Source organism: Debaryomyces hansenii (assembly GCF_000006445.2).
Source record: "Debaryomyces hansenii CBS767 chromosome F complete sequence".
Lineage (NCBI taxonomy): Eukaryota > Fungi > Ascomycota > Pichiomycetes > Serinales > Debaryomycetaceae > Debaryomyces > Debaryomyces hansenii.
Window position 1 is genome coordinate 1,134,281 of NC_006048.2, and position 16,900 is coordinate 1,151,180.

General features: G+C 37.8%; 10 protein-coding genes across 10 annotated transcripts; 4 read left to right on the forward strand and 6 right to left on the reverse strand. All coding sequences in view use genetic code 12, as the record gives it.

Moving 5' to 3' along the window:
* Window positions 1–559: 559 nt before the first annotated feature.
* On the reverse strand, window positions 560–2,341 carry DEHA2F13244g (DEHA2F13244p; the record flags this gene model as incomplete). Its single annotated transcript, XM_002770768.1, has 1 exon — window positions 560–2,341. One exon carries the CDS (start codon window positions 2,339–2,341, stop codon window positions 560–562), a length of 1,782 nt encoding a protein of 593 aa, XP_002770814.1.
* Window positions 2,342–3,502: 1,161 nt separating this feature from the next.
* On the reverse strand, window positions 3,503–4,639 carry DEHA2F13266g (DEHA2F13266p; the record flags this gene model as incomplete). Its single annotated transcript, XM_460940.1, has 1 exon — window positions 3,503–4,639. The coding sequence occupies one exon, from the start codon at window positions 4,637–4,639 to the stop codon at window positions 3,503–3,505; it is 1,137 nt and encodes a 378-aa protein (XP_460940.2).
* Window positions 4,640–5,033: 394 nt separating this feature from the next.
* DEHA2F13288g (DEHA2F13288p) lies at window positions 5,034–5,822 on the reverse strand (the record flags this gene model as incomplete). The annotated part of the gene is made up of 1 exon (XM_460941.1): window positions 5,034–5,822. The coding sequence occupies one exon, from the start codon at window positions 5,820–5,822 to the stop codon at window positions 5,034–5,036; it is 789 nt and encodes a 262-aa protein (XP_460941.2).
* Window positions 5,823–6,047: 225 nt separating this feature from the next.
* On the forward strand, window positions 6,048–6,521 carry DEHA2F13310g (DEHA2F13310p; the record flags this gene model as incomplete). The annotated part of the gene is made up of 1 exon (XM_460942.2): window positions 6,048–6,521. The coding sequence occupies one exon, from the start codon at window positions 6,048–6,050 to the stop codon at window positions 6,519–6,521; it is 474 nt and encodes a 157-aa protein (XP_460942.2).
* Window positions 6,522–7,118: 597 nt separating this feature from the next.
* Window positions 7,119–8,567, forward strand: DEHA2F13332g (DEHA2F13332p; the record flags this gene model as incomplete). Its single annotated transcript, XM_002770769.1, has 1 exon — window positions 7,119–8,567. One exon carries the CDS (start codon window positions 7,119–7,121, stop codon window positions 8,565–8,567), a length of 1,449 nt encoding a protein of 482 aa, XP_002770815.1.
* An 821-nt stretch (window positions 8,568–9,388) lies between these two features.
* Window positions 9,389–10,555, reverse strand: DEHA2F13354g (DEHA2F13354p; the record flags this gene model as incomplete). The annotated part of the gene is made up of 1 exon (XM_460944.1): window positions 9,389–10,555. The coding sequence occupies one exon, from the start codon at window positions 10,553–10,555 to the stop codon at window positions 9,389–9,391; it is 1,167 nt and encodes a 388-aa protein (XP_460944.2).
* A 1,673-nt stretch (window positions 10,556–12,228) lies between these two features.
* DEHA2F13376g (DEHA2F13376p) lies at window positions 12,229–13,152 on the reverse strand (the record flags this gene model as incomplete). Its single annotated transcript, XM_460945.1, has 1 exon — window positions 12,229–13,152. One exon carries the CDS (start codon window positions 13,150–13,152, stop codon window positions 12,229–12,231), a length of 924 nt encoding a protein of 307 aa, XP_460945.2.
* Window positions 13,153–13,663: 511 nt separating this feature from the next.
* DEHA2F13398g (DEHA2F13398p) lies at window positions 13,664–15,022 on the forward strand (the record flags this gene model as incomplete). Its single annotated transcript, XM_460946.1, has 1 exon — window positions 13,664–15,022. One exon carries the CDS (start codon window positions 13,664–13,666, stop codon window positions 15,020–15,022), a length of 1,359 nt encoding a protein of 452 aa, XP_460946.2.
* Window positions 15,023–15,152: 130 nt separating this feature from the next.
* On the forward strand, window positions 15,153–15,953 carry DEHA2F13420g (DEHA2F13420p; the record flags this gene model as incomplete). The annotated part of the gene is made up of 1 exon (XM_460947.1): window positions 15,153–15,953. The coding sequence occupies one exon, from the start codon at window positions 15,153–15,155 to the stop codon at window positions 15,951–15,953; it is 801 nt and encodes a 266-aa protein (XP_460947.1).
* A 41-nt stretch (window positions 15,954–15,994) lies between these two features.
* DEHA2F13442g (DEHA2F13442p) lies at window positions 15,995–16,846 on the reverse strand (the record flags this gene model as incomplete). Its single annotated transcript, XM_460948.1, has 1 exon — window positions 15,995–16,846. The coding sequence occupies one exon, from the start codon at window positions 16,844–16,846 to the stop codon at window positions 15,995–15,997; it is 852 nt and encodes a 283-aa protein (XP_460948.1).
* Window positions 16,847–16,900: the final 54 nt, after the last annotated feature.

The following is a 16,900-nucleotide window of genomic DNA, read 5'->3' on the forward strand; positions in this document are numbered from 1 at the left end:
GCGGCTGAAGCTTCTAAAATCACTGGTGAGCTGTGGTTCACCTCATATGAAAATTGGGCAAGTTCCGTAGCTGGTGTTGGAGGATTTTACAATGGAGGTTCGGGTCTGGGTGGGTCCGCAGATAGTCAAGAATCTGGCTCTGGTTCGTCTGAGTCTGGTTCTGGTGCTGGTGCTGGTTCTGGAGGTTCTGGTAGTAAATCTTCTAGTTCTAGAGGCACTGGTAGTAGATCTTCTGGTTCTGGAGGTTCTGGTAGTGAATCTTCCGGTTCTGGTTCTGGCTCAAGTTCATCGTCTGGCTCTGGTTCTGGTTCTGGCTCTGGCTCTGGCTCTGGCTCAAGTTCATCGCCTGGCTCTGGTTCTGGCTCTGGCTCAAGTTCATCGTCTGGTTCTGGTTCTGGTTCTGGCTCCAGTTCATCTGCTGGTTCTGATGCCAACATCTTTTACGCGCCATTTGGTGCTACATTAGGCGCTTTAATTCTTGCTTTGATATAACTGTACCATTTCTAAAAAGAATATTTTATGGAGTATTATCTAATATACAAGCGTAGTTTTCATCCGATTATTTCAAATGACCTCTAAAATTACCTTCCATATAATCTATATGTACGAATGCTCTTTCCACCATCGGTAAAGTTTCAATTGCATATTGCAATGCCTCAGCAATATCATGAACATCTTTTAATGATAAATTAAATTCTTCATTGTCGAAAACCAAATCTATCTCGACGTTTAAGTTATCGCCAACATGATAAACTTTTAATGATGTAATTTGCTTAATCGATTCAGCGAATCTATATGATAAATACAATATCACTTTATAATCCAATGGACTTGCAACTGCTCCTGTTAAATTCTCAATGTGTTCAAAAGCAGTCTTACTCCACGATACTATGATGTAGACTGATAATAACAATGCACCCAAAGGATCAAGCCACCACACGTTTAAATAATGACCAGCGGCTGGCATAATTAAAGAAACAAAATTGAATATTATGTCAGTCATAGCATCTTGTGCAAGAGCTTGGACTGAGCTCGATTTACTCTTAGAACACCAAACCCAACAACCTATTTTACACAAGATAGTAGTAGTCATAATAATAATCGCCCCTTTGCCAATCTCAGCTGTCATTCTATCCTCTGGTAGGCTCAAAAACAATCTTTTAAACGATGCTTGTCCAACTTGGAAAAATGAAATTATAATAATGACCGAGAAAATCAACACACCCAACGGTTCTAGACCTGATCTACCAACAGGATATGCATGCTGCGTTCTCCATGTCTTAGTCGTTGATAACTTATTAGCTATAAAGATAATAAAAGTAGAAAGAAAGTCCAAAATAGAATCAACTAACGATGCAACAACAGATATAGAATTTGACAATATGCACACAATTATCTTACCTATTAAAAGGATAAAATTAACAAAAAAGTTAACTAAAATTGCAAATAATACATTCTGTGAAGTCTCTTCCTGATTATATCCCAAGAAGTGAGCCCCTTCTGTTTCAACATTACCGGGAATTTCATTAAATCTAGAACGATGAGAAACCATAGAATTATAACTAGTTGTATTAGAGTTCATATTGGTGCCTATTTGGTTATCTTCTGTATCCTCTATTCTATCTTTATTATTTTGACGAACTTCTGAGCGACTATAATTGGAAAGCATATTAATGTGAATCTTACCATAATCTAATAGATTATCGATCTCTTGAAACCTTTCTATCAAGTAATTTTGATCCTCATAGTACTTTCTAACCTTTTTATTTCTAATCTTCGAAACATTTGGCTTCCAGTTATCCATCCAATTCGTCAAGCTTTTATAGTTACCGATTAACTTGTGAGGCCTCATTCCTGTCAAGACATTTAACCTCCTCTGTTGTTCCTCAAGATCAGGTACCGAATAAATACTAGCACTACTTTCTAGAATACCACTCGAATTAAGATTCAAATTACTTGAATTCAAGTTTGCATACTCAAATCCTCCACTTGAACCTAAGTTTGGATTCGTGACCGTATAATGGCCACTCAACAATCTGTGGAATAATGGTGGTACTTGATGACTAACTGATCCCTGACGATAGCTTTCAGTCAAGCCTGCACTCCTCCCTATTTTATCGTCTCCTTGTTCATTATACGCTGAATGTGAACCGTGTCTTATATTCGAATGCTGATTTGGTGAATATTTGTTAAAAAGAGCTGACGTAGACGGCGATTTTGGTACGCTTACATTAGCCCTCTCATTTGGCGCATCCGGCTTATTGATTGGTATCAGCAGTGTAGGCAAGAGTGGGTCTCGTTCACCTGATTCGTTACTAAAGTTAGACTTAGACATACTCATTTGAATGCTCTACCTTCTTTGCTTAGCATATATATTTTCTTATCTTGAAATCTCGATGTTTGCACTCTTTCTCAATATCGATGTTGCCCATATCCCGTTTACCGAACAATTTCTAACAATATCCTACATTTATATACAAGTTCTAGATACATAGTGTCTTCGATATACTCTATACCAATTCTGGGCTTCCCAAGGTTTACAACGGCAGTAGAATTTGCTAATTGGCACTTGGGTGTTTGGGTGCAAACTGAGTACGGAGTTTTGATCGAAGAGACATATTTTTCGAATACGTCTAATATTCCTACTTTCAAAACTAATTGGCATAGATTGTCGATATGGTCACTCCTGTGTTTGTATCAGGCTTTCAAATGTCAAGTTTACGAATATAAGAACTGAAGTATTCCAAGTAACCCTAAGAGTCAGATTATCTCTCTATTATTACCCGGAGTTGGAAATTCGACCATAATTAGAAAAAAAATTTTCATTTCTATATTCTTCTTGTACCTAAACTCTACTATAATGATTTGAAGTATTGGTATGTTTCAACCTTTCGAGAACTTATACAATTACAACATATTTCTATTATCATGATTAAACCCAATGATATAACAAATGACTGAGGATGCATATGCAAGACAAAAATAAATTTAGGAATTCTTCGTTTATGATTTATACTTAGAAATGTTGTACTAGTATGAGGCGGTGAAAGAGAAATAACGTTCTAACACAATTCAGTATGTCTGGCTTTAAATAAAGGAATACAACATTTTATATGATGATTGTTACACAACATTCAATCCGGTGAACCCTGAGCCATGGATAAAACATGCATCACCATCTGACCTTAAAAGGTTGAAAATTCCTTGTAATTGCATTGGTTTGCACTAATACTAACTGGTTTAGGAATAAAGTGTAAGTACATGATTTTTGATACGTGCAATTATATATTTTTATGATGATAAACTTTACTTTTCAGTTCTGCTTCTGAACCAAAAATACCTGAAGATAACCCTTACCAAAGCTCAAATATCTGACATAAAATATAAATTGCCCAATTTTAATTTGTTGCAAATGAACAAGTACTAACTTTCTAGATCTATACATTTATTGTACTATATATACTTAATATACTTCAGAACTCAATTTTTGTTTTGTAGAGCCTTAGATAGTGAAAATAACAATCTTCCCATCGATACCCGAGGTACTGATTTGGTTGTTACTGTATGTCTTGATACTTGCGATAGTATTCTGGTGGATGGTACTTAAAACTTTACCGGCACCTTTTGCACTAGGCTTGTTAACTCTACCTTTCAAGTCTAATTGCTTAAACATGTTAAGTGCATCATGAGATGAAATCTCTTCTTCTTCGTCCTCTGGGACGGTTGTGTCCTTGATTAAATCCTTCTGTTTTTCAACCTTGAAAGCCTCTTTCCATCCACTTTCATTTCCTTCAAAAGCAATCAAGTTACAGTTGTGGCCACCTACAAGAATTCTGTTTTCGCTTGAGAAGACCAATGACTTGAATGGTAAATAGTTCGTCTTGACATTAAGAATAGCTCTAGGTGGTAAACCTTCACCTTCTGGATACACAACTGTAAGAGACGAGTCATGAGAAACAAAAGCTAAAGAATTACCAGAAGGATCAAACGAAACATCATGAATCCAGGCACCAGTTTCATTGATAAAATCACCACATAACGTTTGGAATGGCAATTTCGAACCCCAAACTGAAGGTTCGGGTTTTTCATCTAATCCCTTAATATAAGTGGAAAATACTCTCGTATGTCCATCAGTTGAACCACTGGCCAACAAGATGTTATTTGGGTGCCAGTCCAAGCTGGTGATCGTAGATTTCAATGGCTTTTTCAAGTGCTTGGATACCCACCAATCATTTTCCGGCTCGTAGTAACAGACAGCGATAATTCTATCGGATGATCCAACTGCAAACTTGTTACCTAAAGGAGACCATCTACAAACAGTAGCTGCCCTGCTTATACGTAATAAAACTAACGTAGGCTTGTATTCCTGCTCGGCTTGATCATATTTCCAGACCAACGCATTTCTGTCCTGAGAGCAGGTCAAAATTTTGGATCCATCTGGAGAAATATCCACAGAAGTGACTGTCTTATCGTGACCCTTCAATGTAGTGATTAATTTTGGCTTGCTTGATGAATTGGACGATGTTTGGTAGATCTCGACAGTATTCAGCTTGGTAATTGCCAATATTTGACGATCTGGAGAAAAGACATGGTCCTTAATCGATTCGTGTCCTAATTGGTAAACTATTGGTGATGACATTTTCAATTACAGGAGTCAACTCTACTGGAATTATTCGGAGTATTCAATTGAATAAAGAATGATAATTATGAACAAAAAAGCCCCTTATGATCAATTTGAGGTTACGAATTTCTACGCACGACATCGACTTGCCTATAATACAATTTTAGTATTTAAAACAAAATAATGTTAATAACACATTATATATAAGTATATATAATTAAGAAAAGGAAAAGGGAAATCACATCAAATACGTAGAGTAGTGATTTATAAATAATTAAAAAAATTCAACCATTGTACAAACTCATGAATCTAAAGATGAAGTAATCACGAAGAACATCATTATCGACTTCTACTTGAGGGATATAATAGTACCATACGGCTCAATCAAATCCTTTCGTATTGCTTATACAATTTAAATCTTATCGTATTGCTTAGCATCTACGAATTTCTTGATTTTAGACCAGTAGTGGAGAACTTTTTCGTTCTCAGTAGAAGAAGTAACCTTACCATCGACACGCGTGACAATAGATCTAAATAAGTTACCAGTTTCCTTATTGTATAAGATTCTTAACCAGTAAAAAAATAAGAAGGCACTCAATTGGTATCCGGAGGTATTTCTAAAGAATAAAGTTCTGAGAAGCAAGTAAACTATCAAAAGCAACTCGTCATACGCTATTAAGGACGCAAGCTGAGCCAGGTGCTTTGATACGGCTTCGATATTCTTGTGCGCAGACAATTGTAACGTCGAAATCAAAAAGTATGGGATAATCTTGAAAATCGACTTAAACGTAAAACACCAGATGATAGCCAATATCAAGTACTGGAAATTCTGTTGCGCAATCAACGTGGGAAATGGAGGCAAGTTCTTGATCCCAAACTTATGTGAAAATGTAGCGGTCAATGCAACCATTGATCCTAACAACGATAATCTGTAGCAAATCGAATTGATGTACCATTTGTTTGGCAAGAGGAAAATCTGGAAAAAAAAAGTAATCACCCCGAAAACAATCGTGCTTATGTGTCCAGCTGCCCATGCCTTGTACTTTAACTGATTTGACCCTACTTGTTTTCTAACAAGCTTCTTCTTCTTGTGTTCTGGGGCCACGGTTGTGTTGGTGATTGGCGTGGCCTTGGATGCAGCGTCTGATTTAGCAGCCTCTTGCTCGACCATTTGATTGTTACCATTGGGTACTGTAGACATAGTAGATATCGATTGGCTTGTTATTTCGCTATCGTTAATACGTATCTTTTGTATTCCACCTAATAATTCGTCGTTGTTCTTTCAATTGCTACCATTCTGGATTGAAATTTATTGTTTAAAGGCTTGTTTGTTTTACGTAAGCATACACGAACTTTTATATAATCGGGATATAAAATTCAATACAATATCAACAAACCAACTTCTTCAGCTGGAGCCACTAGTAGTATGGCTCGTAAGGATATATATGCTACCGACTACACCAAGTCAATGTTGCTTTCGCCGATAGAGGCACAAATTCTTTCGCAGTACCAACTTTTGGCCGTGCAATTGAACACATTATCAAGTGAGGTCAAACAGCTAAACTCCACCACAAATCAAAATAGCCGCCCGTCGGGCAAGAGTTCGTCATCGGAGGATGGGGTTGAAGCTACAAATAGCGGATCTGCGGATAAATTATTGGATAATTTGAGAAATTTGGAAATGAAAATCGGGCTTGTGTATACGCTCTTCAAGGGAGCGGTGTACTCATTATTTTTGCAGTACGAAGAAGACCAGAACTTAAAAAATGACGAAGAGCAGAGGCGCAATGACGATTCGGACGAGGAGCCTCAAAACCACCATGAAATCGACGCGATAGAAGGAGAAAACAACGATGACATGGGCGATCGTATGGAACTGCAGGAAAATCACGGTCATTGATGCCCACACAAGCTCATCCAGACACAACGATATCGACGTATTCAACATGTCTACAAAGAAACAACAATATCCTCAGAGAAACGACTAGCTGCGTACCATATTTTGGTCCAGAATTTAGTTCGCAGCCAGTGCTAACTCGACGCCAAATCTCGTAGATTCAGGCAAATTAAACAGCACATACCTCTGTCGCTGGAACCGTCTACCTAACGAGGTTATCTTCAGCAGACCATGGTTCGTATGGGAGTATTCCTGATGAGTATTCCTGATGCCAATGGAATTTTTGCAATTCTGCGCTTTGTCCTAGTAAACATGCAAAATGGTATCAATTTTCATCATAACCTTTAGCATTGACTCTTAATATCACCATACAATATTCTGTTACAGATATTCTCTTGTATCGTATTTGCTATATAGTATTCAGTATATATGGTGTTAATGAATTGATGATGTATGGAGTCAAATTTCGCGAGATGAGTACCCGAGTCATGCTGTAATAATTTCCGATATGACTTTAAATGAGCTAATCGAGATGGATTTTTCATTTATCTTCTCTAGGTTTTCAGATTTAAATTGATTCTATCAACACTAAGAAACACAATGTCAGCTAACGATAAATACTCCACTCCATTATCTTCAAGATATGCGTCGGATGAGATGTCCAAAATCTTTTCGTTGAGGAACAGATTCTCAACCTGGAGAAAGTTATGGCTCAATTTAGCTATCGCTGAGAAGGAAGTCGGATTAGACATGATTTCAGACAAGGCTATTGAGCAAATGAAGGCACACTTGGAAATCACTGATGAAGAAATTGAAGCTGCTTCCAAGGAAGAGGCAATCGTTAGACACGACGTTATGGCCCACGTTCACGTTTTTGGTAAAACTTGTCCAGATGCTGCTGGGATTATCCATCTAGGTGCTACCTCATGTTTCGTTACAGACAATGCCGATTTGATTTTCTTGAGGGATGCCTACGACGTTTTGATTCCAAAATTGGTCAATGTCATTAACAGATTATCTGAATTTGCATTAAAGTATAAGGATTTGCCAGTTTTAGGATGGACTCACTTCCAGCCTGCTCAATTGACAACTGTTGGTAAGAGAGCTACATTGTGGATTCAAGAGTTGTTATGGGATTTGAGAAACATGGAAAGAGCTAGAAATGATCTCGGGTTGAGAGGAGTTAAAGGTACCACAGGTACACAAGCTTCATTCTTGTCTTTGTTCCACGGTAACCACGACCAAGTTGAACAATTAGATGAAAGAGTTGTTGAATTATTAGGATTCGACCATGTTTATCCAGTTACTGGTCAAACTTATTCTAGAAAAATTGATATTGATGTTTTATCCCCATTAGCGTCCTTGGGTGCTACTGCGCACAAATTTGCTACTGATATCAGATTATTAGCTAACTTGAAGGAAGTTGAAGAACCATTTGAGAAGTCCCAAATTGGGTCTTCTGCTATGGCTTACAAGAGAAACCCAATGAGATGTGAAAGAGTCTGCTCTTTAGCAAGACACATGGGTGGTTTATTAAATGATGCCATTCAGACCGCCTCCGTTCAATGGTTTGAAAGAACATTAGATGATTCAGCCATTAGAAGAATCTCCCTTCCATCAGCGTTTTTAACTGCTGACATTTTATTATCCACCATGAATAACATTTCCTCTGGATTAGTCGTCTATCCAAAGGTCATTGAAAGAAGGATCAATTCCGAATTACCATTCATGGCTACTGAAAATATCATTATGGCCATGGTTGAAAAGGGTGAATCTAGACAAGAATGTCACGAAGAAATCAGAGTCTTGTCCCACCAAGCCAGTGCTGTCGTTAAGCAAGAAGGTGGTGATAATGACTTAATCCAAAGGGTCAGAGCCACTGAATATTTCAAGCCTATCTGGAACGAGTTAGATACTTTGTTAGACCCTTCCACTTTCGTTGGTAGAGCTCCTCAACAGACTGAAAAGTTTATTAATAAGGACGTTGCGAATGCTTTAAAAAATTACAAGCATTTGGTTAACGATGAATCAGTTTCCTTGAACGTTTAATACTTTAGCTTTATAAAATTATATTATATATAAATTTGATCAACTGTGCAATTGGGTATTGTAGAAACATTACGTTAGAAAAATTTTATGTACTAGAATGTTGAGTATTATTACTCCAACTCCTAGCACAAAATTAAAGTGTATAGATTAAAGCAACACATATATAGCAAATGTGTGAATCAACCACTTCCATAGTCGTCTAATGCCCTGTGAGATATCATGAATAGCCAAATTTTAGAATATTCGAAGGAATTCATTTGAATGGTATTTAAAAAATGGGCCAACTAGCATTTTAGAACATGATGTTAATGAGATATCATCATATGTATAATTAAAACACGTATTGTACCTGTAATCATTCTATTATGATAGAATGACTTTGGTACGTTCTTACATCCAGTTCAGAATGCAATAAGCTCTATACCTGTGAATAAGAAAAAGCCTTTTCAGTATTCATGCGTTATAGTCTGTAACTTAGTTTTAAGAAAGCTTATTGCCTAATAATATATCCAAATGGTTCATTGGAAGCCACTAGGGAGATCGATTTATAGTAATAAATTAGTAGCAGTTTGTTTGCTGTGGGAGGCAAAATGCAATATTAATCAGGCATAGTTCATGACACTGGTACAAACAAAATGCTCACAGGAATTCTGGTACTATTTCATTTATTATTGAAACATTCGAAGATGATAGTCTAAAATAGATGAAAGTCTAAAATAGAAGCTGGTCTAAGATAGAAGCTAGCACTGTCATTTCAGAACTGGCTATGAAAAAATGCTAGAGATATTCAAACCCAAAGATCAAAATAAATCATGGACGCTTCAATTAGAATCGATCATGGTCATTTCAATATCAGGATTTTCTTGTATGTCTTTATCACTATTGGATTCCTTTTCATTGTGTTCCTCATCTAACTTGGTCAAGGATAGTAAATTTTTATACAGACCTAAAATATGGTCGAACTTGAAAGTGCAGAAAATGCTTCTGATGGAAGGCGACTGATCAACATCTATGACCCCATTTATGAGATCTCTTTCAAACATACGTTCGTCGACATAAAGCGAGCTGTCTTGAATCTTTGGAATCAAAAAGATTTTCATGTCGGATTTGTACCGGGGTCTTGCAACGATTTTTTTGATGAATAAGCTATTTGGTATATCATTAGGCTTGCCAATGCTGTGGACCATGTCTTCCAAGAAGTCCTCGTCATCTATTAAGGAGTAGTCTCCCGGCCTAGCAGTTTCGAGCTTTAATATCACCGAACCTTCGTCGTCGTTAGAAGTGGAACGGGTCACTCTTACCAAAGTATAATCGCTGATACCAAATAGCGAACTGACGGCTGTATCCAAGGAATTGAACGTAGGTAAATGAGTGGGCTCCTCACTGATACCCCCATCCTTCTTTCTGCCAAATGTCAGTAATACCTTGTGTGAATAACCGGCCAAATTGACAAGGTTGTTGTCAATCAACTTCAAGGGCTTCGACGTCATGTTTCGATTTATTATCGCCCCATCTGACGTCACTGTTTCCATTTTCTTGGAAATATCGTCGAAAACTGCGTGATGATCCTTTAATGCATATACATGTTTTCGATTAGTATGAGGGATGAGCGAGTTGTACAAAGAAAAGATCGACGGAGACATAGTAAGCTTCACTCTCATGCCTGCCTCCAAGTACTTGATATGCAACTTAGATGTATTTACGCCCGACGTATTTTCTGTCGAGACGCTTTTTCGAGTTGCCGATTTTCTTCGTATGGAAATTTGTACCAACTTTTTGTTCGCTAAGTACTTCTTGTCTATTTTGCTTTTGGGGATACTACGCCGTCCACGACTCGTCTCCAACCCCACCCCAAGACCATCTAAGCTGACAGAAGATCGAGCCAGCGAAGTGGTTCTTCTGTGGTTCGATGTAGACGAAGATGTGGTTTGTTCGTTTGATTCATCGCTCCCGTCACTATGATTCAATATGTCCGCTATCCCAGCCATAACACACAAAATTTATTATTATGCCTCTATAAGTTCTTACTCTATTGCTCTTTGTACAAATTCCTTTTCCTACAATTATGCCAAATCTAAATTTCATAATTCTGTATGTCTTAAAACTTAAAAGAATTACGACCTGATTGCCGGGTTCATGCACTCTAAAATTATTTTACACATTTACGGAATTCCGGTTTTTGCATCACCTGCGTTTCTATGGCCATATAATAGGAATATTTGTTAAATTATGGAAAAAAAAGAAGTATATGAGGAGTGTATGTGGTGTGCCAAGCTATAATGTCTTTGTTTGGTTAACAATTTTTATGTAGGGAATTGCACTTATGTACGCGAACAAAGTCTAAACTTAAAACATAAAGTTTATTTAGTGAGTCAGCGAAATGTATCAATAGGGGTAACAAAGGATCATGTCACTGCCAGAGAAATAAACGACCGAGATAAAATAAACAATGAGACATTGAAATGAGCATATTTGAGTCTGAGAGATTCATTGGGTGGGTGGGTGGATATTCAACTACATGACGTCATGCAATTGCAAATAGAGGATAATGTATGGCACATTGGTAGGGTGACTGTATAAGTTGAGAAGACACGCCTTATCAGTTGTCAATTGAGGAGTTGGACATATTAACATGCGCTAAAGGCCGTAAGTTCTAGTATGCCGTGACCAATAGGCTAAATTGTAGGGTAATTTAAGTCCGGTACAGGGCGCGAACTGTACGACTGAACAGCACCTTAGCGGGCGACAGGGTGTGCAGGAAACGAAGGGTTAGTCGTAATAGACGAAAAATTGTAGCAGGACTGATTACTTGTGTCGTGTCACAAACAAATCTTCTTTATATCTTGAAGGTATGATGGCGGTGTAGGGATGTATCAAGCTTAAAGATTTCATCGGTACGTTATTGCTGTTGTTGGTGTTTTTCGTGCTGTCAATTTTACTGTTGTCATGTATATAGGGATTCTTACAGATGAATACATATGGATGCTTTTATATTAGTATTAAATATGGTGCTTAATAATAACGTAATCTTGAGACAAAGTTCTGCACTATTCTCGTTCTTGATGTATAAACTCAATTCAATGAGTGTACTTCCATAGTCCCTTCGATATCAAATGTCCCCCAATTCACATATCCATAGTTAACATGTTTCTTCGTCAGGTTCGTCATTTTTGACATTTCTAACAACCTCGTATCGAGTTGAGATCATGAAGAGGATATTATTAAACCCAATAATTTAATTAGCATCAGGAGTTACAACTTATGCGCATCATGCATTAATAAATCTTTGATAGCTGTTTCTAACAAAAACTTATTCTGAAGATAGAACAGGGCATTGGTTTTCATCGAAAAGGTATAGGTAGATGCGAATGCCCTTTGATTTAGTAGAGGATGCGGTAGGCCTATCTTGTTTGGAGCAGCTAGTGCAACTGATGGAAATGGTATACAGATAAGTCCCTATTGAAATACTAAGTATTCAGGAAGCATACAATTGCGATGAGGATGGTGAGTTTATTTTAGTATTTGCGAGCAAACTCGGCACAGATAGATGAACATGCTACACTACCACCTGATACTAAGGTATCGTATTTATATCAAACTAAATGCATGTTAACCAATAATTATTTGGTACAATTACATTATCTATTTAAATTTGGAGTAGTTAAAAATTGGACCCTTGGTTGATATTCCTATCCCTCACACCTAATTCGCCATTCAAAAAGTCGTCGTTTCCACCCTTCTCATTTTTACGCCAGAAGGTCCACGACTTATTCTCCGGCTGGTTATTCCGTTTCTTCATGTAGAAGAACACAAAGGCCGCAATTGCCAATAGAATTGCACCACCGACCCCAACCACAACCCCGACTACAATCTTGTTGGTTTGCGATAACCCCGCAGAGTCAGTATCTTTGTTGTTAGAAGACGAAGATGTCGGAGTACTATTGGATTCGATCATCGACGTCTGCGTCACCACTACTGTCCTGCCATTGGCTACGGAATGAACGGTGTGTATCACTCCCTCACTATTAGATCCCGACACAGTTTGTCCGTCGGTTACACTGGAAGTTTTTTGGCTGCTAGTTTGTACTGAAGAGCTCTCCTGTGTTGTTTCCTGAGCCTCGCTACTAGACGATGCAACTTCCGACGATTGGGACAGCTCACTGAAGCTGGTCTGTGTTTCCGATGTTTCATTACCTTCCGTCTCACTACTACTAGCATCTGTCAGACTTGCCCTCAGGCTTGATGTTTGAGTAAAGCTGCTTATGGGGCCACTACTCGATCCCACACTGCTCGACAGTGACACCAGTGTTGAGCTTCCCGGATCTGACCACGAAAACGATTGTGAAGACGACATTCCAAATGACGTACTGCTGGATCCATATGAACTAGAAAATGGTATCGAACTAGATGTGCTATTACTACCAAAGTTATTTTCATTTTCATCTCTGTCATCATCGTCCTCATCGGCCCTCTTCACTATTGGGTCATAATTAGACAGTACTCCCAAAAAGTTAACTAAACAGTAAATACTTATTATAGAAACAACAATAACTGTCGCCAACCTGATTCTACTGTTCATCGACATGTACCTGCTGTATTATATACCTGTAATACCCTTGTTGGTGTACTTTTTAGTATGTTTCAACTAATTATAGATCTATAAAAACCAGAAAATTTTGAAATTCCTCCTCGGGCACGTGATTTTGGGCTGTGAGGACCAAGTCCACTCTAATAATAGGCAAAGCCCGTATCCTACGAACAATTACAATGCAATATGTGGTAGTATACAAAGAAGTTGGGGTATATAGGTGGTGGTATGGATGTATGAGGTCAGACATTGTCGAATAATAATTTATATTCGAAATCCATGGAATAATTGGGGTTATCAATAATCCGCTCTCGGAATTTTCTAGAATGTTCCGGGTTCCATAAGTAGTAATAATTTAAAGTACGTAAGGAACAATCGGCTGCAAAATCAAGATTCTGGAACCTTCTACTCTTTAAAGCACTATGTATTTAAATAGAAGTGTCAAGGACATCTGGGGGCAAAATAGTTTTTACAATCATCATACAGATAGATATTAACATAGCATACAATGTTTTCCAATAATTTCAACGATCAGTTATATTACATTAGCCCAATGCAAGAAGAGGGTTGTCCATATGGAGTTAGGGACTTTTCGAGAGACCAACACAATGAATACTTGAGAGAGTATGAGTTGAGGAGAGCTCTTGAGCAGCAGGTGAGACAACGCCAATTGCAACAGCTTAGAGAGTACCAAATCCAGGAACTCAGAGAGCAGCAGTTCAGAGAACAAGCCTATAGAGAGCAACAACTCAGAGAGCAAAGGCTTAGGGAACAACAGCTTAGAGAACAACAGCTTAGAGAACAGAGGCTTAGAGAACAAAAAATTAGGGAACAGAGGCTTAGAGAAGAAAGAATCAAACAACAAAGAGAAGAAGAGGCCAGACATGTTTCAAATCAGCTCTTCTCCGGGTACATTGAATCTCTTAATCAATACTATGAAAATGTTGAAAAAGAACAAAGAAAACAACATATCAAACAAGAGAAGTTGAACAAAATTAGAAAAGAAAAGGAAGAAGAAAGAAGAAGAGCTGAACGAAAGAGAGCTGAACAAAAGAGAGCTGAAAGACAAAAAGCCGAACAAGAAAAATCAGAGGAAAGAAGTCAGAGAGAAGAAGCTAGAGATGTGGAGGTTTCCTTAAGAAAGGACTTCTTTGATCAATTTTTCGACGCCTTTGTTCAAGTCAACTCTATTCCACACACCCAACATAATGAATGTGCAAGAGCTTCCGAAAAAAGAGAAGCTCAGTTGAAACAGCAAAAAGAAATTGAGGCTGCTGAACAAAAAAGAAGAGAACAAGAGCAAAACGCTAAAGAAGAAGCCTTCAAACAGGAATTGTTAAATCACTTTCTCGGTACCTTGGGGTTCCAACAAGTTGAACAAACAAAACAATCGAACGTCGAAAGAGTAGACGAGGCTAAGAAACAAGCTGAGGCTAAGAAACAAGCTGAAGCTAAGAAACAAGGCGAAGCTAGGAAACAAGCTGAGGCTAAGAAACAAGCTGAGGCTAAGAAACAAGCCGAAGCTAAGAAACAAGCTGAAGAAGGAAAGCTGACCGAGGAAATACAGAGAGAGCAGATCAACCGTCTTGTGAATCATTTCTTTGGTGCCGTTCCATTTGAATATGTGCCTCAGAAAACAGATTCAAAGGAAGAAACTACCGAGAAACATGATACCCAAGAGCAAAACACATCTACTGTGGACTCTGATAATGAATCAGTAGCGTCCGAAATAAGTGACTCAGCATCCGTATCCACACAATCTACCTCAACTCTTGCCTCTCCAGAATCAAAGTTACATAAGCATCTATCGATTGAAGAAGTTGAAGACGAAGAATTTGCATCATTTAACAAGAATTTTAGAAAGTAATTTGTATAGTAATTGAATAAATCATTATAATTTTGCACTTTAATATTTGTAGAAAACTCGCGCGATTTAAATTTCGCCATCCCTGGTATTAAGTATTGAACTCCTCTATAATTAGAATAATACGCATACAATGGCATCAATTGGTAAATCTATAGCCGTATTTGGAGGTAACGGTTTCTTGGGAAAGAAAATATGTGAAACCGGAATAAAATTGGGATATCAGGTAACTTCATTTTCTCGGTCTGGGCAAGCTCCAGCAATTAGTTCTCCATGGATTAAAGAAGTAAAGTGGGAAAAAGCAGACATTTTTAACCCTGATACATACAAAGATAAGTTGACAAATGTGAACTCAGTGGTTCATTCTATAGGCCTTCTCTTTGAGAATCAAAACTACAAGAAGTCCATGAATACCAATTTCAATTTTTTGAATGACGTGCAGAATTTAGCCAATTTGGTAAAGACTCCAAATCCAATGGATAGAGCTAGCCATAATACATACGAAGGCATACAGAGAGATTCAGCCGTGATATTAGCTGACACGTTTTTGAAAGTTCAGCCAAACAATCCGTCATATGTGTATATATCGGCAGATCAGCAGATGCCTTTCATCCCATCGGGCTACATTGATACTAAGAGGGAGGCCGAATTTGAATTGTCTTGTAAAGAAGGTTTAAGATCTATTTTAATGAGGCCTGGGTTTATGTATGATGAAGCAGAATCAGATTCTCTCAATAACCGGATCTTATTAAAGAATCTTTTAAAGTTAGGATACGATGCTAAACATTGTATTCTCGGAGATCATATATCGTACTTGAATAAGTTGGTTAGACCTCCTATATCTACCGACAAGGTGGCACAAAAGTTATTTGAAAAATTAGAGAATGACAGCTTTAGTGGAATAGTTACATTGGATGAAATTTATAAGCATTAGGGTGTATATTCGAACCAATTTATAAGCATTAGCCGTCGCAATTACATGTATTTATTATTATTTTTAGTGGGCATTTGAATTAATTTTTCTTGAATCACTTCAAGCCATTCTATTTCTAATCTTGATAATTGCAACTCAGTAGGGATATTTATCTCATGACAATTAATACCAATTGCATGCGAATGAGGCGTAAAGCTTAATCCATCATGTGTAGTCTTTATTGGTTCCAAATCCATATCTACATTTGGTTCTGTATTGTGATGTGGTATACCTGCATGCCACCAGTACATAGGATACTTCCTAATTAAATTACCCGTAATCAAAGCCACCACCATCATCAACAAAGATGAAATGATTTGTACCGGTATGTACCACCAGCTCATTTTCCGTATTTGGGCATCGATAGAAGGTAATAGGGCAGATGATCCTGCCGGGGGATGAACACAATTACAAATCGACATCAATACCGATGAGATGGCCACACTTAATGCCCCACTAGCCCAATAATGCTCTCGTCCATTACTGGACAATCCAAATAGTTTGGCTACTCCCATACCTACAACTGACGATATTATTTGTCCAAAAAAAACATTTCGAGGTTGCGCAAGTGGTGCTGAACTAGCATTGAAACATAATATAGCTGCCGCTCCATAACTGGCTATAATCATGGGTGCATTATGATCGCTAAATACTGTATGACTCTTGAAAATTCCTTCCAATAATGCTATACCACAAAACGATGCTATAAGTATTTCTAGCCATATCCAATAATCTGCCACTGGACTTGGGTTATGATTTCCAAGAAATCTTCTAATATATCGGGGGAACCTAAACGTCTGACTATTGGGAATGAGCCCTTCCAACAAATTATCTATAGTAAATTTGAATACCATTATCCTCACGAACTATATTATACCAACCATTACAGGTCTAAATTTCCTACGAAT